Source organism: Brassica napus, chromosome A4 (assembly GCF_020379485.1).
Source record: "Brassica napus cultivar Da-Ae chromosome A4, Da-Ae, whole genome shotgun sequence".
Taxonomy (NCBI): Eukaryota; Viridiplantae; Streptophyta; class Magnoliopsida; order Brassicales; family Brassicaceae; genus Brassica; species Brassica napus.
Window position 1 is genome coordinate 17,975,970 of NC_063437.1, and position 22,036 is coordinate 17,998,005.

The 22,036-nt window shown below is 36.2% G+C and overlaps 6 protein-coding genes across 6 annotated transcripts; 4 read left to right on the forward strand and 2 right to left on the reverse strand.

The window, feature by feature from the left end:
• The first annotated feature begins 498 nt into the window (after nt 1-498).
• Nucleotides 499-2,580, forward strand: LOC106447212 (coatomer subunit epsilon-2). The gene is made up of 7 exons (XM_013889087.3): nt 499-759; nt 845-934; nt 1,422-1,573; nt 1,680-1,815; nt 1,883-2,038; nt 2,122-2,201; nt 2,290-2,580. The coding sequence occupies exons 1-7, from the start codon at nt 586-588 to the stop codon at nt 2,381-2,383; spliced, it is 882 nt and encodes a 293-aa protein (XP_013744541.2). The 5' UTR covers nt 499-585; the 3' UTR covers nt 2,384-2,580.
• Nucleotides 2,581-2,925: 345 nt separating this feature from the next.
• LOC106447213 (protein PHOTOSYSTEM I ASSEMBLY 2, chloroplastic-like) lies at nt 2,926-4,579 on the forward strand. Its single transcript, XM_013889088.3, has 6 exons — nt 2,926-3,102; nt 3,174-3,283; nt 3,570-3,735; nt 3,929-4,021; nt 4,118-4,252; nt 4,336-4,579. The coding sequence occupies exons 1-5, from the start codon at nt 3,036-3,038 to the stop codon at nt 4,246-4,248; spliced, it is 567 nt and encodes a 188-aa protein (XP_013744542.2). The 5' UTR covers nt 2,926-3,035; the 3' UTR covers nt 4,249-4,252; nt 4,336-4,579.
• A 334-nt stretch (nt 4,580-4,913) lies between these two features.
• On the reverse strand, nt 4,914-8,804 carry LOC106448841 (lysine-specific demethylase JMJ15-like). Its single transcript, XM_048778473.1, has 8 exons — nt 8,543-8,804; nt 7,975-8,025; nt 7,816-7,893; nt 7,050-7,718; nt 5,814-6,966; nt 5,618-5,721; nt 5,292-5,474; nt 4,914-5,206 (listed from the first exon to the last, which is right to left on the reverse strand). Exons 1-8 carry the CDS (start codon nt 8,573-8,575, stop codon nt 5,126-5,128), a joined length of 2,352 nt encoding a protein of 783 aa, XP_048634430.1. The 5' UTR covers nt 8,576-8,804; the 3' UTR covers nt 4,914-5,125.
• A 3,239-nt stretch (nt 8,805-12,043) lies between these two features.
• LOC106450167 lies at nt 12,044-13,332 on the forward strand. The gene has a single exon (XM_048778474.1). The coding sequence runs from the start codon at nt 12,323-12,325 to the stop codon at nt 13,169-13,171; it is 849 nt and encodes a 282-aa protein (XP_048634431.1). The 5' UTR covers nt 12,044-12,322; the 3' UTR covers nt 13,172-13,332.
• A 222-nt stretch (nt 13,333-13,554) lies between these two features.
• Nucleotides 13,555-17,241, reverse strand: LOC106450166. The gene is made up of 6 exons (XM_022718294.2): nt 15,377-17,241; nt 15,124-15,242; nt 14,612-15,052; nt 14,260-14,533; nt 13,983-14,173; nt 13,555-13,873 (listed from the first exon to the last, which is right to left on the reverse strand). Exons 1-6 carry the CDS (start codon nt 16,130-16,132, stop codon nt 13,750-13,752), a joined length of 1,905 nt encoding a protein of 634 aa, XP_022574015.2. The 5' UTR covers nt 16,133-17,241; the 3' UTR covers nt 13,555-13,749.
• Nucleotides 17,242-18,515: 1,274 nt separating this feature from the next.
• LOC111215384 (CLAVATA3/ESR (CLE)-related protein 42) lies at nt 18,516-20,231 on the forward strand. Its single transcript, XM_048778475.1, has one exon. It carries the CDS (start codon nt 19,756-19,758, stop codon nt 20,011-20,013), a length of 258 nt encoding a protein of 85 aa, XP_048634432.1. The 5' UTR covers nt 18,516-19,755; the 3' UTR covers nt 20,014-20,231.
• The last annotated feature ends 1,805 nt before the right edge of the window (nt 20,232-22,036 follow it).

The window sequence follows — 22,036 nt, forward strand, 5'->3', positions numbered from 1 at the left end:
CGCCGTCACAACCTCTGATCAGGGTCTTCATCTTCAGCTAGACAGGCTCCTCAAAGACCACATTCTCTCTCTCTCCCTGCCAGATCGCAGTCAGCTTCCTCTGTTACCGTCCTCCTTGAGTGATGCTCTCCTTTTGTTCTTGTTAATTAGGTTGGGTTGATCTTGTTTCTTTCTTTTTTTTGTAATAAGTTGCTTGCAATATTTTCAAAAAACAAAAATAGTATAAATTTTAATATTTTACCAAAAAAAAAAAAACTTAATCATAAAGTTTATATTTTATTTTGACATAACGTATTAAAACTTTTTTAATACCAAAATAATGTTCAAGTAAAGGCCCAAAGATATATAGGCTCATAAACTAAAGAACATGATTCGTTTATTTTGCCTCATGAGGCCCAAATCAACACATAGGGGTCGATTATATACAACTCAAGAGAACTGAGGTGCTTATGCAAAAGAATTATAATATAAGGGACTAACATGTAATTAACCCGTTTATACTTCAGTTTGTTTTAGTCCGTTTCGCAATTAGACGCGGATCTGCGAGATCGATCTCGAGGAAGAAGAAGAAGAAGCAAGCAAGCAATGGCGGCCATGGGAGCAGCACCAGATCACCTCTTCAATCTGAGAAACCAATTCTACCTGGGAGCTTATCAAACGGCGATCAACAACAGCGAGATCCCTCACCTCTCGCCGGAGGACGCCGTGGAACGCGACTGCCTCGTCTTCCGCTCCTACATCGCCCTCGGTAGCTATCAGGTTTCTCTAAACCGCCGCTCTCTAGTCTGTCGTATTTCTAGATTGACTGATCTGTTAATTGGAATTTCTTTGTGTGTTGTAAAAGCTCGTTATCAGCGAGATCGATGAATCCGCCGCTACTCCACTGCAGGCAGTCAAGCTCCTCGCGATGTATCTATCGAGTCCTGCTCATAAGGTGATTCAGAAATGTACAGTTTCGTTTTGGATTTGATTTGTGTTGGGAGACATGTATATATGCGAATCTCTGAACGTGGTTGAATTAGAAATTTGAATGTCGCCATTTTAGATTGAATTAGAGAAGAATGTGAACACTACAAGCTGAAATGAAGCTCGCTAGATCGTGATTTTCTCGGAAAATTGAGCTTTCCCGTGAAAGTTAGTTGAATAAATGCTCTGATACTATATCACTTTCTCACTAACTTGAATCTGAAGCTTTACAATAGCCTATATACAGAGTGTTAATAATTGTGAGTGTGTGCCGTATGTTGTTATCTCACTACATGTGATAGTTAGTGGCAGTTAGCTAATGACAATGCTCAAGACCGATTTTTAGAAAAATCATTTTCGCTTATGACAAATTTTCAGCTTAGGCCCGCCTAGACTGATTTTTAGGACATTGGCTAACAGTAACATGGATGTTTGATGTCTGTGGTTTTGACCAGGAATCAACGATTTCAAGCTTGAGGGAGTGGTTGGCAGATTCAACAATAGGCAACAATGCTACTTTGCGACTGGTTGCTGGTATTGTTTTCATGCATGAGGAAGATTATAGTGAAGCTCTGAAGCACACTCATGCTGGAGGAACTATGGATCTGTAAGACTTTTCAACTTTCTTATTGCTGGAGTGTAGTGATCTCCTGTTTGAGTGGTGGTTATGTTTCCATATGCTCACAGATTGTTCATTGCTTTTGAGTTTGTAGGCATGCGTTGAATGTCCAGATATTCATTAAGATGCACAGATCAGATTATGCTGAGAAGCAGCTTGGAGTTATGCAGCAATATGACGAAGACCACACTCTCACTCAACTTGCTACCGCTTGGTTTAACCTTGCAGTGGTATAATAGCAAATAAACATTTTGGTTTTGTTTTGTCTTCCTATGCTAAGTTATTCGATGATCTCAGGGTGGCTCGAAGATTCAGGAAGCTTATCTCATTTTCCAGGATTTTTGTGAAAAGTATCCCATGACGTGCTTGATCTTGAACGGTAAAGCAGTTTGCTGTATGCAAATGGGCAACTTTGATGAAGCTGAATCACTACTCCTTGAAGCACTCAACAAGGTAACTGATTTCTCATACTGCACTCGCTTTCTTGGCTTTTCTGTATATGGGCAAGTGTCAAAATCATTTTGTGGCGATTCCAGGATGCTAAAGACCCAGAAACTCTTGCTAACCTTGTCGTCTGCAGTCTTCATGTTGGCAAATCATCTTCACGTTACTTAAGGTAAAAATTGCGGCCACCTACTTATAAAAGCTACCTGAGAGTAACGCTTATTGGGTCCATTTATGTATCTCCTATTCTTCTTTTACAGCCAGCTGAAACTATCACACCCAGAACATGTGCTTGCGAAGCGTGTTTCATCAGCCGAAGATAACTTCGAGAGAGCGGTTCAGTCTGTGGCCTGAAGACGACTCTTCCATGGTTCAAGCTGTGCAGTATCGGTTTGCTTTACCACATAGTTTCCCGTGTTTGGTAAACCCACCAGAATAACCGCTCTGTCATGTCTTTTTTTTTTGAGATCAGTATATGAACCAGATTTTGTCATTGGGTGTGTTACATGTCATTACTTCTAAATATAAAGACTCCACCGTTCACTCTCTTATTATAAACCTAGCCAAACTGAAATAGGAATACGATTGATTTGACTCAATAACCTAATTGAATTCATATGTGTGCATGGATTCATATCATGTCGATGGCCAATCTCATGAACAGATGGTTTGTATCTAAATTAGAATAATCAGCGGCTAAAACAAAACAAGAGCTTCAGACTTGTACCAATGTTACATCTCTGCATTCTTCATTCAATGAAACGAATGGATTGGACACAACATGATAAAAACTTCGTAACCAAGTGAAACTATAGTATAAACCATGAACACTATTTGTTCAAAAAAAAAACCATGAACACTATTATATAAAAAAAATTGGTTCGGTTTAGTAGTCGGTTAGTTCGGTTTCTTCATTTAAAAAATGTTACCGGAGCAAATAAAAATATCTGAAATATATAAAAATGGGTCTGGTCCGCTGGTAATATTATGACCGCAGAGACAGAACATGGCTGCTTCATCTAATCTCTTCGCAATCCCTTCGCGTCTTCATACACCTTCTTCTCCGTTTATCTGTAATATCCTCATCCTCAACATTCTTGATATTATCCTCTTTCTTTTCCTGACGCTCGTGTTTCATTTTCAGCCGCACCAAACCGGAATCGAGTTCGAGTCCTCGCCAAATCATGCCCGGACAATCAGAGCTTCGGTTCCAACGATTCGGATTCTTCATCGGAGACCACCAACGAAACCCAGGTGCAAAGTCTGAGTCTTTTTTATATTTATCAATGTTTAAATTCACTGTTTAAAAAAAAAAAAAAAAAAATTCACTGTTTTTGTGGAAGTCAGTATCTTTTTTCTTGGCTTCCACTGATGCGAAGATCATTAGTGTATGTCTTTAAATGTTACTGGTCACTGTAAGTTGGGAGCTGAGCTAGCTGAAGTTGAGAATCTGTACTTGTGTATGCAAGTACTTTACATTACATTTTACTTAAAAAAAATTCAGAGTCTTTCTTAGCTGGTTTGTGTTCTTGGCCTGCAGGGGGATGAGAAACCGATGTCACGGAGACAGTGGATGATGACATGTGTGTGCTTATCTCCAGCTTTAATTACCAATGCTTATACCTTTGTCTCTGTACAAAACGCAGCCGCTTTAGACAAGAAACCAGGTGTTTGCCGTAACTGTCAGGGCATTGGTGCTGTTCTTTGTGAGTTACATACACTTTCTTAGCTTACTAAACTCTTATTGCTCTATATATGATTACTCTGCTTCTGAACATGTAAGATAACATCTTGCTATGTTAAAAAACTCATAATGATTCTCTGCTTCCATTTGATATGCTGCAGAAGGACTAATGAGGTTTATATTTGATGATGCCTTTATGTGTTTATATGATTTAGGTGATATGTGTGGAGGTACGGGAAAATGGAAAGCTCTAAACCGAAAACGAGCCAAAGATGTATATGAGTTTACAGAATGTCCAAACTGTTACGGTTTGTCTCTCTCTCTTTCACAACGTTTCTTTTTAATGTAGTTTGGTTTTGGTTGGTAACCCCTGTTTGATTTGGTTGGCTTCTGTTTGCAAACAGGTCGAGGCAAACTTGTTTGTCCGGTCTGTTTAGGTACAGGTTTACCAAACAACAAAGGACTCCTTAGAAGGCCTGGTGCTCGTGAGTTACTCGACAAGATGTACAATGGTCGTCTTCTTCCCAATTCATGAGCAGGTATTATTAGTACATGTCCTCATTTCATCTCCATATAAATGTATTATTGGTCTGTTTACGAGTTAAAACCAAACTACTCGCAGATTGTTTACTGCAAATCCGGTTTTAAGCACGGGAGGCTATAGTTATGATTATAGAAGAGGAAGAGAACTTAATACATTGTGGATGTGTGGGAAGCTATAGGAGAATGGAATTCAAGAAACATGTTTTTGTAATGCTGCTAGCTTTGTCTTGTAAATTCAAGTTAAAAAAACAACTTCATGCCATAATGTAAGATGTTATGCATAAAAAAAAAAGATATTAAAGAATTTTCTTTTCTTTTAAAAACATCAAGTTAAAAATACATATTAAAAATAATTCAATCGATTATGGAAAAGCTGTAAAATATAAAATCTTCTAAAACATCATCTATCATTTAGTATGAAGCTGAACTTTTTAAATGAAAAATAGTCTAAATGCTAATCCTACTTTTCACCAATGCTTTGCTTCTCTGATCTCAAAGACAGAGATCATGCAACTTAAGAGTGTTTTGACCTTTTGAAACCTATAGTTTCAACACCTGTATGTATATCTATCAATATCAATCAATGCGAAATAACAATTAAAAAAACAACAACACAGGAATCTTTCAAAGTCTACTAAAACATCAAATATGTAGTTCAAAGAAAAAAAAGATCCACAAAAACAGAGTTTCACAATGATCAGATCTCCAAAGAGAAAACGCTTCAAAGTTCTAAAACCAAAGTTAGACTTTGGTTCATCAGAAGCTTGATCAGAGCAAATAATTGAAGTCTAAAAAAAAGTCATTAAGCCAACAACAAACAGTTATCAATAAAACAAGAAACGGTAGGTGATCTTTATCTCTTCTTCAAGTCACACTTCCAACGAACCTCCCTGTTTCCTAAGGTTCCAGTACTCCACTAGGCGATGGTTCGGATCAAGAGCCTCAATGGCCTGGAGACAAAGATGACACTAGTTATGTAAGAAAGTTCCATGTTATATTTCAATATTCCATATATTATATATATATTTAATTTACCTGAATTATAGACGGGGAGAGAAAACCAAACATTTGTAACCCGTTGATGCTTTCCAAAGTATGAATATTACGTTCTTGGCGCTTCTTGATCTCTTCGTTAACTTTCTGCAACACCATTTCCCAGCATGCCTGAGCTGAGCCAGCAGAGAAGCTCTCGTCTTGATGAGCTTCCTCCAGAGTAACCTGAAAACGATTAAACAACAACGTAACGCATTAAAATTTATAACTTCCTTTTTTTGCAAAAAAAAAAAAAAAAAACAACGTAACGCAACTTTATATATATTTTTAGCACGAACTAATAATAACGTTGTAAAAGACTTTTTTACCGTGAAGAATGGACCCAAAAGTCCTACATCTACAACCTCAGATATGTAATAGCTCATTCTCATTGGATCTTTCACGTTGTAGAACTTAACCCTACTCTTGAACCCTGTTAAAAAGAATTAGTAAACCAAAATAAAATAAAATAGTAAACCAACTTAATCTGTTCTTTAGGATAAATTAGGGTTTGGAGAGTTGCACCTTTTGGATATATCGCATGCTTGTTACACCAAAGGTCTCGGAAAACCAAGAACCCTAGGTTTATAGTCTCCACAGAGGCAGCAAAGTTCAACATGTATGCATCATGGCGTGCGTCTGAAGTATTATCAAACTCGTCATCCACTTGATACTCAAGGTTCAGATCAAAATCTCTAGGTTCTTTAGCCCAAGTTTTTAGATCCTCTGCTTCATCATGGCGTGTCTCTGAAGTATCATCAAACTCGCCATCCACTTGATACTCAAGGTTCAGATCAAAACCTCTAGGTTCTCTCTTCTGAGCCTCTGAAAAAACTTCTCTAACCATGGAAGCCCAAGTCTTAAGATGCTCTGGTTCCCCTTCCAACGCTCTAACCAACGATCTCAGCTCATCTACGGTGTGACGAAGAAGTACGAACCGATCATTCCCTTCGCATGAACAAAGCTCGTTAGCGTGCTTAGTGCAAGCATACTCCCCAGGAGAGCATTTGCTGCAGCCAGATGCCGTGAGATGCAAGTCGTAAGAGCACTTAGCGCATTCCCTTTCGCAGTTCGAATCAAAGTACTTCTCCATCTTCATCAATCTAAAACCGCCTCCAAGAGCATCGATCCTTGCTTCTTCCATACGTAACCGAGTCTCCACCGCCTTAGTAAGAGTCATGTTCTTGTCGCAGAAGCATCTCCATTCTAAGCTCTTCCCACTCTCTCCCCCATCACCTGACAAGGACCTAACAGCTTCGTAAGCTGCTCCAAGGAGAAGCTTGTCATGAGACACAGACGTTTTCTTGTTCTCATCACTCAATAACTCCACAGCATTCTGTCCGTGAGATAACCAGTCAACGGTAGCGACGTTCACAGCTTCTGCACAGTTGAAACCGGAGTTGAAACCGGCGTGATACGCCCTAGGGAATGTGAGAACATACTCCCCTGCACGCTGAACCGCGCGATAAACCGGGACTCCCTCCTCTTTCAAAATGGATGGTGAGAACTGAGTGACGAGTCCATGGAGTAGATCAGGTGTTTCCTCGAAAAGATCTGGTAAATGTTTCCTCATGGCCTTCTCTAGTGACGTTGCATGGGTTCCAGGAACTCCGTACCACACTTTTGGCTCGCCAAAGTGATTATAGTTTATTGAGTATAAGTGATGGTCCTCCACATGCTGTTACATTTCAACACTATTATGTTAAACTAGTAAAAATAAAAATATTAATTAATTGTTAAGTATTAATATTTTTTATTTACCCAGCAAAAGGTTGAAAAACACATCCCAACATAGACCCATGGCACGAGAACGCCCGAGATGTCTCCACGCTCGAATGACAGCAAAGAGCCCGAGAGACGACGCAAGTTGTTAAGGTCCCAACCAGAAGTTTCTCCTCTCTCAAATCCACTTCCAAGAACCTTGTTCTCTAAGTCAGCTCCATAATATACCTCCACGTCGTCATCCGCCGCTGCGTGCTCGACTATCCGCCAATACTCTCCTTCGATTTCCTCGATGGAGGGAGACCATTTCGTATCGCCAGCATTTCCTTCTTTCATTTCGAAATAGGATTCCTTGAAACGCCGAGCGTACTTCTCAAACTCCTCAAGAGTGAAGTCTGGGCCAGAGTTGAAACCAAATACCTTTTCTTCCTCGGGAGATGAAACTGAGCTAGGTTGTCTCTTGGAGGAGGAACTTCGTTTCCGTTTTCTTGCCTTAGGTTTCTTCTTCTGCTTCTGCTTCACAGGCCCTCTGTTCTGAAGCAGCTCCACGTCCTGAACCCGGGTGGGGAACTTTATACCCTCCCATATACTTTTCTCTCTAAGCCGAAAAGGAGGAGACCATTTCAAGGGTGGTACGATACGGCAAATACCATATGGTTCAGCCGAGGGACGTATTTTTTCTATGTAAGCAACTGTATCTTCAAACTCCTAAACACCCAAACGGTACAATACAAAAATGAGGATTGAGGAAGAAGAAAACTTACGATCAAAACCTCTGAATACAAGATGGAGGACAAGCATTTACCTCTAATGAAGGGTAGAATACTGGCGCTTCAGCAATGTCTGGCCTCCGCGCTTTAGCTGGATCCCATCTAGCAAGAACCTACATATATGTAATGAAAATGTGATTTTATAAGCCGTTTTGGAGTAACATCAGATAGCAAGTAGAAAAGTTTGGTCTTACCTCTGGATGACGGGGGATATTTGGAGGTCCTACATTGGTGTCCTCCTTTCCCTGAAAAACATTAAAAGGAAAACTTTATTCATGAGAAAATCCAGGTCACCTATTGATGATTTATGAAAATATAAATGAACTAAAAATTAGGACTCATGGTGAAATATACAAACCATACTCTATCCCAACAAAATTTGTGTCATGGATAAATTATAAAATTCATCATCCCGAGTCCCGATAAAAGTGAGACTTGGGATAAACTATAAAAGTCATCTTCAATCAGAACAAAAACCGGGACTCATGTTAGATTATAGAACTCATCATCGCGAGTCGCAAAAAGAATCGGGCTCAGAATAAACTATAAATATCATCGGAGATCCGATCAAAAATTAGGAATCGTGATTAACATTGGTAAATCAACTTAAGCAATCGAGTGCCATTTAAGGCCTAATCTACAGTCTCAATATTGTTAAATCAAGTATGTGATATAGAGTAAGATCTGTAGCGATAAGAAATAAATCAAATCGACGATAACACACGATTAATCGATAAATCACTTTTAAATCGAAGAAGATACCTCTTTGATCCGAGATTCTGCTGTAAGAACCATTGAATTGAAATCAATCAATTCACTCCACAAAACCAGATGACCCTTCTACAAACTGAGAAATACAAAGATGTTAGCAACCAAAGGATCAAAGAACCCTAGCCCAATATCCAATTTTCAAAATAATATATCAGGGAATAATGAGACACATAGGCTTAGTATTCATTTTATAGATAAGGAAAACAAAAAATGCAGATTACATACCAATCACAATGACAACTCAATATCTTTTTCCTCAATTGAGGTATAAAAGAAATTGAAAGGGCAGTTACAATTAAAATTAAATGATTAGAAGAAGTATCACAATAACACATAAAAACAAAGCTATAAATAATATCAAAAAAATTAAAAACCAACAAGAGAAATTAAACCAAATTAACCATTTAATTATTAGTGCTTACAAAATGTCTTTGAAAAGAGATAAGTTCACCTAATGCCAGTTCTTATGAACAACCCGATGAAAAATCTTATGAACAACCAGATGAAAAATATGTTTTGGCTCACAAACTTTTAATGTTTAATATATATTACATCCGGTTCAAAATGATTTATGTTTTAGAAAGAAATTATTCAAACGTTTACTTTGAATACATTTTTTATTAGGTAATGATTCTAAATTGTGAACTTCGATGAATTAATTATGATTAACTATTTTCCATAATAATGGTCAGTCAAAATTTAATAAAAATAATTAATTTCATCGAACTTCTGTGTTTCAAAAAAAGGGAACTTCGATAAAATTATTTATGTTTACCAAATTTTGTTTGACTATTACTATGGAAAATAGTTAATCATGAAAGTATTTAAATTAAAATTTAAGATATTTTTTTAATAGTAAAACCAAAAAAATTGAACTAGTATATGTGAGAACTCAAAAACATATGAGTACAAATTATTCGAGTTCTAAACTATCCAAAACATGTAAATTTATACATCATCTATCTTTTATACCCTAATTTGTTCAGATCCCATAAATTTTAGAGCTGGCTCTGATTGAGATGCGGAGTTCACCTCCTCAGATGAATGATTAATTCAGAAAATTTTAAAATAAACTTATTAAAAATTAAAATAAATAGAAATCAGAAAGAGTTACATGGACGAGAAAAATAGAAAAAGATAGAAGGCGGTACAATAGTTGTAAAAAGATGAGGAAGTTGCAGAACAACCGCCAAACGAAACGCACACAGTTTTAAGTGAAACACATCAGCGGAAGGTGCCATCAGTATTTTCCTTCTAATTGGTTCGGTTTGGTTAGAAATTTATACCGGTATTGAGTTTTCTGAATTTTGAAAAGTAGACCCGAATTAGGACTATATTTTTTTATTGATTTGGTTTCAAAATTTTCAGTTTGGTTTGAATTTTATTTTAATTATTGTTAGGGAGTGAATAATATATAAATAATTTATTTTAATCTAAACGTAGTTTTGTATATATTTAATTTAATTTACAATTTTGATATAGTATGGTTCGTTTGGTTTGATTATATTTATTTGGCATTAAAAGTTCAGGTCTAAGGTTACAAATTTCAGTTTTATTTTCGATAAATGAATCCGGTTCGGCTCTCAGTCCAGGAAAGTATGAAGAATATTAAATCTTCCTTCTACACCCTAATGTTTTTACATCTTTTACTTTTCACTCTTAAGTTTAATACAATCAACAAGTACCTTTGCTCTGCCTTTTCAGAGCGACTAGAACTTGACCACCACTTGATCTTTAAAAATGGATGTTGACTAAAAAGTGCATTTGCTCTGCTCGAATGAAAAGTGGATCAATCTTCATGGTTATTTATGTGTGTATCAAGATTGGATTTACGCGGAAAAGGAAAAACCAACAGCAGGTCTTCATGTTTTAGATCTTGACTCTCGATGTTCCTATCAGATGACTAATGCTTTTACAATTCAGTATCATATAGAGAACTTTAACATATAGTATACTGAAAGGATGCGAAAAAAAAACCATTTATACAGAGAACTTGAATAAAGAGAACACACAATAAGGATGCGGAAAACTTGATTAAATAGAACTTGAACATATAGAGAACTGGAATATTTATATGGAGAACTTGAATAAAGAGAACATACCATAAGGCCATCTCCAACAAATAACAATACACCAAAACACCAAATTTGGTGTAATTTCATCTCCAACAAGACAAAAAAAGTGACATCATCCCACCAAATTTGGTGTACTGTGAATAATATTACACTAAATTTGGTTTAACACTATTTATCACACCAAAATTGTAAAATGTATATTTTATTTTAATTTATTTAATAATATAGTTAATTACTCTCGAATTTGTAATTAAACATTAATGTATTGTATTATTTTTTTAATTTATTTTTACATAATTAAAAAACTAAATTTTTATTTTTTTCATTTTCAAAATAAATCACTAAATGACTATTATCATTTATCACTTACAAATAATAAAAATATAAATAATAATCTAAATGTGACAAAATAATTATTTATCAATTACAAATAATAAAAAAATAAAAAAAATTAAAACTAGAACGTAAATATTATATAATATTACTTTTGATGTAAAATTTGGTGTCATTGTTGGAGATGACAAAAAAAACTATGACACCAAAACATATAATTTGGTGTAATTTCAACACTTTTGGTGCAATTACTTACCGGAGATGCTCTAAAGATGCGAAAAAACCATTTATATGGTATGAGACTAATTGTTATGTCTTACGTCAGACAAACTGTTTTTTAATTAAAATAAAAGATTAAACACGAGTCTATTAAAAATACAGACCTAACCTTAGGTGTAGGTACATCCCACAGATAAACCCTCTTTTGGGCATTCAAATGAACCGAAAATAATAATCCATATCTGTGTGGCCAAGGCTTCGAACCAAAGTTCGCTGTATTGAGTTTATTTCCCTCAATCGCCACTGACGTCAGACAAACTGATTCTAAGATTTTATTGCTGGTTCCATTACAAAATTCATTTTTTGGAGACTATACTGAGATTTTATTTTTGAATTTTTTTGTTATATATTAAAATGAATATTGCGTTTAACCAATATATCAGAATAGTCATGTTTAAGATTTCTAAATTCTAATCCAACAAACCAATGGATTTAACCACAACAAATCCAAAGTAAACCAGAATAGACCGATTACAATGAAATATATGGTTTTAGTTTTTGTTTAGAATTGGCAAATACCATAAAACCTAGTTACCCTAACTCTTCTTAGGTCAACTACTTTCCAAAATCCTCAATGGTGCTGAATAATTTGTTCTTTTTTATAAAATGAAAACCAAAACCATAATATTTCGTTGGCAACATTTGTTTCTCGTTATTGCCAAGAATTAAACATATACATATATCAAAAAGCAAAATATATACATATATATCTAATGATCCAACAACCAAAAAATCATTTTCTTTTATTTCTTGGTCAAGATTCACAATTCATTTGATTATCCTCACGTACTGCACAATGGTCAAAATGTGAAAACACGGATTTAGTATATTCATACATTATCATGTATCTTCTTGATTTTTATACTCAAATATCTATCATGTACTTACTTTTTCAGACCGCCTCTGTATTAAAACCTCTACATGTTAATCACTACTTCTCCACACCGCCATAGACGTGCTCTCCACTTCCTTCCCACATTTATATATACTCTGAGATTTCTAATTTTCCAAGCCAACCCTAAAAATCTCAATTTTTCGTTCACCATCTTTAGTAATAATATTATCTTAGCTTACTGAGTTTGTGATGTCTCCTCCAGCGTTGATTGTGTTTGAAGATGGTCTAACCAACAAATGGAGCAACGACGAGTGGCAGTCTCTCAGCGTTTCTCCCGGAGAAAACCCTAACCCTAACTCTAACTTCAATTTCTTGGCGAAGAATGCAGCTCTCCAGAACCAGCTGACAGTTTCCCGCCCATCTGTAAAAGATGAAAGCTTCAGAATAGTCTTACCTATGGCGATGTCTCCTCCAAGAGACACCGCCGTGCCGCTACCTGTTCTTCCCCAGCCGATGATGAAGCAACGGAAGAAGCTTGGCCACCAAGAAACCATGTTTTCTGAAGAACAAGAAGAAAATTTCAAGTGCAGTGCCTTCTGCTTATCTCTCGCTGGTTTTGGGAAGCAAAAGCCTGTTAGGTCACCAAAAAGCGAGGATTCTCCTATAAAGAAGAAAACGATCAAAGCGTCATCGTTCTCTAACTCTGCTGTCTCCCTAAGTGCCTCCCTCGAGAAATTCGAGTGTGGCTCATGGGCTTCAACGACTGCTCTGGCCCGAGAAAACGGCCGGCTGTACTTCGATCTTCCCGTGGAGATGATCAACTGTGGAAGTGGAGGTGGCGGAGATGTGCAAGAGCCAGTGAGTTTGGGTTTCTTCTTCGACAAGGAAACAGGAAGTCCAGCTTTGAGTAGCGTTTTAAAGACGTCTTTGTCGGTAAGGCAACAAAGAGGTTCGGTTGAGATGTCACCGCAACGCCGTGTTAGGTTTTCGACCACGTCCTCTGTTTCATGTCCTACTTCACCAAGATCGTGTATCACCCCGCGGCTGCTTAAAGCTAGAGATGACTTCAATACGTTCTTAGCAGCACAGAACGCGTGAAATATTTTCGTATTTGCGAATAATAGGTGTGTCTATTAGTATATATCAATATAGAGCGAATATTTACGCTCTATTTTAGTTTGAGTCTCTGCTTAACCAGATTATGAGCATTCTTCAGGAAAATTAATCTTTCATCTCTCTTTCTTTTTTTTCAAACAATAATGCTCTGTCCTGTTTGGTTCTGTTTTATGCTTAATATTTTTTACTTATTACAAATGGTCGATCAGTAAAACAATGCTATAAACATGTTTCTGTCATTGTTTTATACTTGTACATATAACTAAAAATATAAAATAAAGGGTTAGTACTAAAAATACTAAACCTTTTAACCTCGTTCAAACTTGATGTGCACGTGTCTTTACAAGAAGAAGACTTCAACATCAAGAAAAGAGGCTCGGTTAGTTATTCCAACAATAAAGAGCATGGATATGAATCCTGGACGCAGATCCAAAACGCAAACGCGCTACAGTCTAGCTTAAAAGCAAACAAAGGAAGAAAAAAAGTCATAAAACAAAAGAAAACGTTTGTAAGGTTAAGTGAAGTATCGTTAGCGTTTTGAACCGTTGGTTTTATTAGTTTTAGGTTCTTGAATCGACGAAGACACGGACAACGTCAAGGATCTTAGCATAACAAATCGGACACTTCCCGCCATTACATTGTAGTTCATTTGCGCATCTCAGGCATGTGCACATGTGGCCGCACCTACATATAAATCAAACGCAATACAAATCTTGTAGGAAACGTATACAAAGAAGATCACAACCTTTCACCAAAGGTCCAAAGATAAGGTGTAATTGGTATTAATTGGTACCTGTATAGAAGTGTATCAACTTGAGTTTCGTTGCAAACGCAGCATTTGCGTTTCAGTGGGTTTTCCCTGTGAACTGACTTTTGAAGGCTAGCGTTTACGTCCAAACACGTTTTGACAGAGTCTCGTAGCTCCGACATTTCTAGCTGTAGCTGTAAGATCTGTGATCTCATTTCGCTTATAATCTCCACCTCCTAAAACATGTTTTTGTGATATAAATGCCAATCTCACAAGGTTTAGTTTGTTTTTTTTTACATGTCGAAAAAAAGAGAAGACTCACAGTGGTCTGGAGATTGTGAAGAGGTAATAATAAGTCAGGAGTGGAAGTAACTCCTGTGTCCTGAGAACTCCATGAACCTGCCGGTGATGATGCAAATAGCTGCGATGACGTCTGGCTCAAGTCATCATCTTCTACTTCGTCGCCTATGTCACAATTCTGTTCCTCTTTACCAGCTTTGTCAATCAGTTGAACAGAATGTGTCTGAACACGGGACATTATTAGCTTATCGATCTTCTCTCGCAATCCACTCTGGAGAAAATCAGAAACCGTTCTTCTGCATGAGCAAAAGAACTGGTTTTAGGTTAAAATAAGTTTTGGATTGAGATAGATAATTGTTTGATTTGGGTTTAACCTCTCAAGGAGTCTGCATATATCATCTTTGTCAGATCGAGTGTTCATCACTTCCAAATACCGCGATTTCCTCAGATCTTCCCAGTAAGTCCGAGGCCGAGATATTTCTGTAAACCAGTCATAATAGCTCATTTCTCCGTAACAAGACTGTTCTTCCTCATACTCTTCTTGCTCCTCCCATCCATACAACGTTTCTTGACTCCCTTGACAACCGCTTTCTACAGTGTTGTCCAGGATCTGTGATTCTTGATGAGTTACGCTGGAGCGGGGGCTAGTGTCATCAGATTCTCTTATCAAAGCTTCTGGTACTATTGTTTCTTGCGGCTCAAGGTAACTCAAATTTGAAACTGTTTCTTTCTTGAGTAGCATTGCCTCCTTTATCTTGCGCTTTTGACGGCTTAATTTCTCCCTAGAAGAAGCGGCGTTTCCTCGAAATCTTTCCCTGCTTAATCATTGAGAGATTGAGATCAGAATAAACTTGTCAGAAGAGAGAGCAGAGGTTCTTGATCATACCTTAGGTGGAGAACTGTAGAACAAGGTTGGAGGCGATTCAAATCAGGTGATTTTGGGCTAGACCGGTGACGATCTTGAATCACTAGGCCGCGTTTGAGACTCCTTAGCCGCAACATTGACTGTGTTAACAAGGAAAAGCGCGAGATTTTAATTTACTACTCTGAAACTGGGTTAACTTGTAATTAATTAAGTTGTGAGCTTTTTGTGTAAATGATGTTAAAATAGTGGGTGGGTTTTGAAAAATACAAGTTACCTGGAGGCGACCGCGTTGAGGAAATTTAGAAACTGCGTTGCGTTCAAGAAGCGACTGTAGTTCCCGGCGACGGTCGCGTTCTATACGCGTAAGCAAATCGGTAAACGCTTGCCGTCCTCGGAGACGCGGCGAAGAAACCACCGGAAAATTACTTTTCTCCGGTAAAGACGTTTTCTCAACTGCACCGACATTATCGCCGGCGGTTAGCTTCAGTCTCCGGATAATCTCAGCGACTCGGCCCCATTTGCTCTCTCCCGAGTCAGGAACCGAGTGGAGAGTCTCGGATTCAATCTCCACCGTTGGATCATGATCCCTCGACTCGTTCTCTGACTCAGATTCGCCGTCGATGGAGGGAGCCGAAAGGTTGGTTTCTTCTTGAACGCTCGCTCCAACACTTCTCTCAGTTCCTTGGCCGTGGATCGGAGAGTTTCCGCCGTTGGATGGACTCAGCCGTGCCTCCCATATCTGCACGAGCGAAGGTTTAGTCCTGTCGGAAAAGTTGCTCGCTGCTTTTCCGACACGTAGTTTCTCCGGCGATCCAAGACGGCTTTTGCTCTTCTTTCTTGGCTTGTTCCCTTTCCAAGAACCGACTCTGTTCTGCGAGTTCTTGTCGGAGATAACTGGAGATTTCACTTGTGCGTGCAGATTCTTCTTGACAATGACGTCATCGTTGTTGTTTCTTCTGTTGCAATCTCTGAGGAGACATCCGAAGTTAGATCGCAGAGACGCGATCTCTACCTGAGAAGACGCTGCCATGTCTTCGTCAACGATCACGAAGACGATGACATTCTACGTAAAGACCCATCTTTGATCGGAACTGAAGACACTTTGTTTCAGCTTAAAACAGAGTAACGATAAAGAAAGAAACAGAAACTCAGTGCAACTGTGTTTTGTTTTTGTTTATCTACTTTTTACTAAGGTTTTCTTCCGACGACTAGTAAAAGAACAAAACTGTTCTGTGCTCATCATCTAACTTGGAAACGTGTTTGAATAAGAAAGAATATAAAACCCTGTGTAAAAGTAAGGGAAGACAAGTAGTATGTTGAGGGTCTAGACTCTAGAAGAAGCTTCTAATAAGGTTTGGAATTTTATGTAGGTGACAATTAAAGATCATTTAACTCTACTAGTTAGTAGTTAGTGCTCTTAATTACGTTATTGATGAAGATGAAGGCGAGGAGGGTCCGGAAGTTGAGACTTCAAAGGAATGAGCCGTTGGCAAATGGGGACCTTTAAACTGGATTCACATCAGTATTTAGGTGGAAATTAGTTTAATTTTCTTTCATTTTAAACATGTTTAATAACTACTTTAGCTTTCTGGATCAAGATTGTGCGATTTTTTCTCAACAGTTATATACTGTGAATTTGTCATTTTAGATGTATAAGAAGAATAATACTAGTTTAAATTAAGAAATGAATGACTTAACTTGCATATGTTTTAATTTCTAAACCAAAGTTTAAAACCTACCAAAGTAAGTAGCTGAATGGTATTCAGTTACACACAAAAAAAGGATAAAAATAAAAATAAATTAGTATTCCAAAAGAATAAAATTTATTAAAAAGAAATCTTGATCACTTGTATTTGATCTTACATGGTCGCACATGTTGGACAACGTGACACGACTGCAACCATGTGTTTTTGTATTTTTCGTACATAAAACAGAAAAAAAGATCTGTTGATCTTTGTGTTTGTTTGAACTTTGAACGAAGAATTTAAGTGCCGTAAAATATGGTTGTGGTCAACAATTTTCTTGGTTTCCTCACTAATGTGTTTATACGAGAGGTAAGTCAAACCAAATAATTAATCAAACAAAAAGTCAACTATAGGCTCCTATTGGTAATATATAGTATCAAAATTGAGTTGCAGTATAATGTAACTTGCAATAAAATTTATGTGAACTCAACTTCTAAAACATGAAAATTTGGTTAATGTTGGTTTATGTTTTAAATTAACAATTTTACAAAGTATCTAAGTCAAAATTATAACCCAAACAACAAATTGTTAAATCAAATTTTAATAAAAATAAATAAATTTAATGCATGATTGATAAAATTTTTGAGTTATCAATGATTTATATTCCTAACTCAAAGTAAATCAATTACACCGCATGTCTCCAATCAAAACCTGAACCATACATTATCTTTACTTTGCATATAACGAGTACAAAATCATGTTCTTTTTTTTTGAATATAATGTTAAATTTATTCAAAGAAAAAGCTTTTGTACATCATGTGTAACGTTTGTGTTCTAAACTGAAAGAGATAAACTTTTCCTAAAGCATATTATTCTTGAGAAGCAAACCAGAGCTGCAGAAGAGCTTCAAGTCTGTTGTTTCCCATAGCGTCGATGGATAGGCATTTGTTCTTCACTTGGCGATCAACAAATCTGACCAGCAGTGCAGTAGGCATGGGGTTTGAGCCATGACGTCTATCATTCCTTTCCCTCCAGAGAGTGTGAATGGTTGCTTGGAAAACAAATCGCACCAGAAATCTGACCCTGCAATCGAGAGTGTTGTTGACTAGCAAAAGAATCAAATTATTCCAATCAGCACTGAAGTGTGAACCAAGAAGTCCGCGTGTTAACTTGGTCCATGCTGCCATAGTATATGCGCACTCGAAGAATAGATGGTTGCGGGTTTCCACACTATGTTGACAGAATATACAAGCTGGATCAATTTCTCACACTATTGCGGTTGTTTTTTATCGACTGATGGTTAGTAATGGGAGATCTTTTCTAAGGTGGGCATGCTGCTGATGGCAACTTGAACCTTCCAAAACACGGTTAGGTTAGGAGATCATGAACACTGGTGCAATGTCTGTTTCAGGACATTTTAACGCTCTAACCATAACAAGACAACACAATTAGTTGGGATAGCCAGATAACAGAAAAAGGAGAAGAGAATTCTAGAGAATCTAAGCTATCCACATTTCAATACGTTATTGGTAAGTTAATCATGGTGAATGCAAGAACTAGTGTTCCTCCAAGAGTGCTTCCGAGTGAGGAATGCACTTCAAATACAAATTGTAAAGATTGAAACTTGATGTGAAAATGTACAGGAATTTGAAGATGAAAACATGTTTCTAGCATATTATAGCTTAGGATCTTTATACGAAAACACATGTTTTTTTAGTGAGTTTATGTTGCAAATTCATCAAGCCAATGTTTTTTAGTTATATCTTAAAAACATTTCATGCACCGGACGATAATTAGCCGAGATGCCAAGTCAATGCCTACGGCTGCTGATACATTATTGACTTATTGTCATTCGCTAAGATTATGATAACCTGTAAGAGCAAGATTAATGGAGGTTTTTAGAGTAGAGTTCTTAGCAGAATATAAGAAATCGTCTTTTAACTTTTAACTAAAAAAAGTTAAGAACCAGTTTATATTCTGCTAAGAACTTCACTATAAGACCCTTCATTAATCATGCTCTAAGTAATCAAGTCCCGTTCACATGGTTTCTTAAGATAAAATATTTTAAATCAAAACTCTACTTAATAATATTTATTCTAGTTTTCTTTCTAATAACTCCGACACTCCCTCTTTTCCAATTGATTTGATTTTCCAAATCTTTTCACCAGTGACCTGAAAATTGTCCAAATAAGAACATGACATCGTTAAATCTTGTCATGGAAGAGACTCTTTGTCTTTTTTTTGGCTCATGATATTCGGTAAATAACTTTTTTTCTCGTTCTCCTTTTCTCCACCCCTTTCCTTTTTCTTTTGTTTGAATTATCAGTGTTAGTTGATTAGAATCAAGTCATCAACTATATGTTAAAAATAGTGAAGAAACAAAAACTTGTTCATCAGCTTGTGTTTGTCTCCGACACCTCCAAATCAATGCTCAAATGTCTTTTTTCCCGTCAAAGTCGATGGCTTTCAGTTTTACCTCCTATATACAGAATCATATTCTTTGCAATAAATTTTTAACTTTCTTTTTTTTTATAATTTGTGTAAATTATAAATATCTTTTGTTTTTATTTTAGTTATAAATATCTTCAAGAAGAAATTAACATCGAGTCTTTTATATAAAAGTGACGTCATATTTAAAAAGACTGTAACCCCTTTGATTTTTCAGTCTCAAGACTCAATCAATCCTCAAAGTTCGCATTCACACACAGACAAAGTAAAAAAATTCGTACCATCTTTGCTTTTTCTTTTATTTTCTTTATTTTCCTCTTGCACTTTCCACGCATTAATACACCAAAGAAAAAACATTTCCACAAAACAATCTCACACATCTCTCTCTACCAGTAAGAACACTCATTTCTTGATCTTTCAAGAGCTCAGTAATTCTGTATAACCTGAATAAACTCTCTTTTGTTTTGTGTGTGTTCTTCTTGTAATATCAGCTCATAATCTTATACTTATATAACATGTGATGCGATCTCCTCACATCATCGTTTCACTTGTTCTCTTCGTCTTCTTTTCTCTAATCCTCCAAACCCATCAAAGAACCATTGATCAAACTCACCGGGATGCCTCGCACGTCAATGATGTGGCGGTGACTTCGCCTGAAGGGAGAAGAAGAGAGAGCTTTAGGGTTCGGCGGCCGATGACCACATGGCGGAAGGGGAAGATGCTCAATGACAGTGAACATGGAGTCCCAAGTGGTCCGAATCCCATCTCCAATAGGTAGAACCGTATACTATACTGTATATTATTAGAGATATTATTGTATGGATATTTTGCCTTGTAGTCTAGTATATCTTTTTGCTTATGAGGTCACACGTACAAAAGTCATCGAAATCTTACATGTTGTCTGTTAACTCAAAGTTTGGAAATTCTAATTTTGCAGGTGATATTGTTTTGTGGGAGTTACGTGGAAAATAATATATCTCACTGTAATTTAATTAAGTATACGAAATTTGACTTCACATGTGTGTTACAGTCTAATCACATTGGTTTGAGTTTGTGCATTCTCACTCGAAATGAATTTCTCAGAAACTACTTTTATTATTAAAAAATTTGGTCACTCAGCTCCTAGAATTACAATGTGAGACCGTACAGTACAGCATAAACACAGTAACAATAAAACGAGATTATTTGATACTGATAATTTGTTTTTAGATAAGTATTTTACATATTTTATAAAAATGAAATTATGCAAAGTAGCAGAAAAAACAATTTAAAGACGAAATACGTCCACATGTAGGGGGATCAAGAAAGGCGTGTAGAAACAAATACACACACACACATGCATAAACATATATAGACAGACGTGCTTATAAAGGGTTTGGACCGTTTTTCACATCCAGAGTTACACACTTTGTGCTTTTATTTATTTTTATTGCTAGCGATTTTTCACTCTCTCATGCAAAGTAAGGCTGGGCATCATTACTCTCGATACTCGTTTTATATTCGTGACTTGATTTGTATTCGCTTTGAAAAACCGAGTACTTGCCGTTAGCAAGGCAAGTAATAAGTCAAAAAAATTTACTATTTGCAAGGACAAGGCAAGTATCAAGTATCGTTTTATTTTTTGGTACTTGCCTCATTACTCGTTACTTATTATTCGTTCTATAAAATACTTGTTACTTGATAAATAATACTTGTTACTTGCAAAAAAATTTTGGAACATCGAAATAAAATAGAGAAACAAAATAGTGGAACATTGAGTTTCATATGGTCTTTCAATATTTTGAACGCTTATTTTCATTTTTGTCTATTTATTTGAAAATTTATGTGACTTTTGAAAATTAAAAATTTAGAATGTGTTTTTTTTTGTATGTAATCAAGAGACAATTACTTGGTTTAGCAAGTAACAAGGCAAGACAAATTATTTGCAAGTATCAATTTTTTTTTCAAATACTTGATAAAACAAGTACTTGTTTTAAACAAGTCAAGTATCAATTCGTAAAAAAAATTACTCGGACAAAGCAAGTCAAGTAGCAAATAACCAAGAATTGGCAAGTACTTGCCTTCTGTCCACCCCTAATGCAAAGATGGCCTGACTATACGTAAGTTTATATATACTTGTTTAGATGCTCTTAATAATTCTAGTTCTGGCCTTTTTTACATATACATAGTTTTCATTTTGTGAAGATAAAAATTGTATATTCTAAGCACACTCTCTCACACATAAACAACTCACCTCAAAATGTTTTAGTGGGAGTATCCACACACTTATTAACATCTTTCCCGGCCGGTTTAGAAAATATAAGGCAGTCTGTTAAAAGTATTTCGGTACAAGTGGCATTTAATAATCACCAACCAACCCTGCATGTATCCATACATATTAACTTGATTTGATATATATTTTTTTTGGGATCAACGATTTGATGTAGTTATAAATATATAGTACGTCGGTGACTTCAGAGGTCCCAAAATACATGGCACATGCATCGCGAACCAGCATTGATGTTGTATCAACGAAAGCTAAGTGATGATGAGTAGTATTGAATAGTACTGTATACTTTTGTGTGAGTTAAGATCTTAATTATTCTTATAGGTAACTCTAGCTAGTATCTAGAAATTATGGATCAAATACTGGATTTTTCGATCTAATATTATTATAGATTATAGTTAGTACTTAGTAATGAACGAATCAATGCAATTGACAGATCAGAAACATATATATATATATATATATATATATATATATATATGTTCGTATTCTCTTATATATATGTTCTTATTCTCTTAGATTACTTTCAAATTTT

Excerpts from the sequence above, each read along its gene's own strand:
- LOC106447212 (XM_013889087.3), top strand. The coding sequence starts at position 586 with ATGGCGGCCATGGGAGCAGCACCAGATCACCTCTTCAATCTGAGAAAC. Across the intron at positions 935-1,421 it reads TATCGAGTCCTGCTCATAAG|GAATCAACGATTTCAAGCTT; the intron begins GTGATTCAGAAA and ends GGTTTTGACCAG. Across the intron at positions 2,039-2,121 it reads TCCTTGAAGCACTCAACAAG|GATGCTAAAGACCCAGAAAC; the intron begins GTAACTGATTTC and ends TGGCGATTCCAG.
- LOC106447213 (XM_013889088.3), top strand. The coding sequence starts at position 3,036 with ATGGCTGCTTCATCTAATCTCTTCGCAATCCCTTCGCGTCTTCATACA. Across the intron at positions 3,284-3,569 it reads AGACCACCAACGAAACCCAG|GGGGATGAGAAACCGATGTC; the intron begins GTGCAAAGTCTG and ends CTTGGCCTGCAG. Across the intron at positions 4,022-4,117 it reads AGAATGTCCAAACTGTTACG|GTCGAGGCAAACTTGTTTGT; the intron begins GTTTGTCTCTCT and ends GTTTGCAAACAG.
- LOC106448841 (XM_048778473.1), bottom strand. The coding sequence starts at position 8,575 with ATGGTTCTTACAGCAGAATCTCGGATCAAAGAG. Across the intron at positions 7,719-7,815 it reads TATTCTACCCTTCATTAGAG|GAGTTTGAAGATACAGTTGC; the intron begins GTAAATGCTTGT and ends TTGGGTGTTTAG. Across the intron at positions 5,475-5,617 it reads TTTTGGGTCCATTCTTCACG|GTTACTCTGGAGGAAGCTCA; the intron begins GTAAAAAAGTCT and ends AATCGTTTTCAG.
- LOC106450167 (XM_048778474.1), top strand. The coding sequence starts at position 12,323 with ATGTCTCCTCCAGCGTTGATTGTGTTTGAAGATGGTCTAACCAACAAA.
- LOC106450166 (XM_022718294.2), bottom strand. The coding sequence starts at position 16,132 with ATGGCAGCGTCTTCTCAGGTAGAGATCGCGTCTCTGCGATCTAACTTC. Across the intron at positions 15,243-15,376 it reads CTCAACGCGGTCGCCTCCAG|TCAATGTTGCGGCTAAGGAG; the intron begins GTAACTTGTATT and ends TTGTTAACACAG. Across the intron at positions 15,053-15,123 it reads TCTACAGTTCTCCACCTAAG|GGAAAGATTTCGAGGAAACG; the intron begins GTATGATCAAGA and ends ATGATTAAGCAG.
- LOC111215384 (XM_048778475.1), top strand. The coding sequence starts at position 19,756 with ATGCGATCTCCTCACATCATCGTTTCACTTGTTCTCTTCGTCTTCTTT.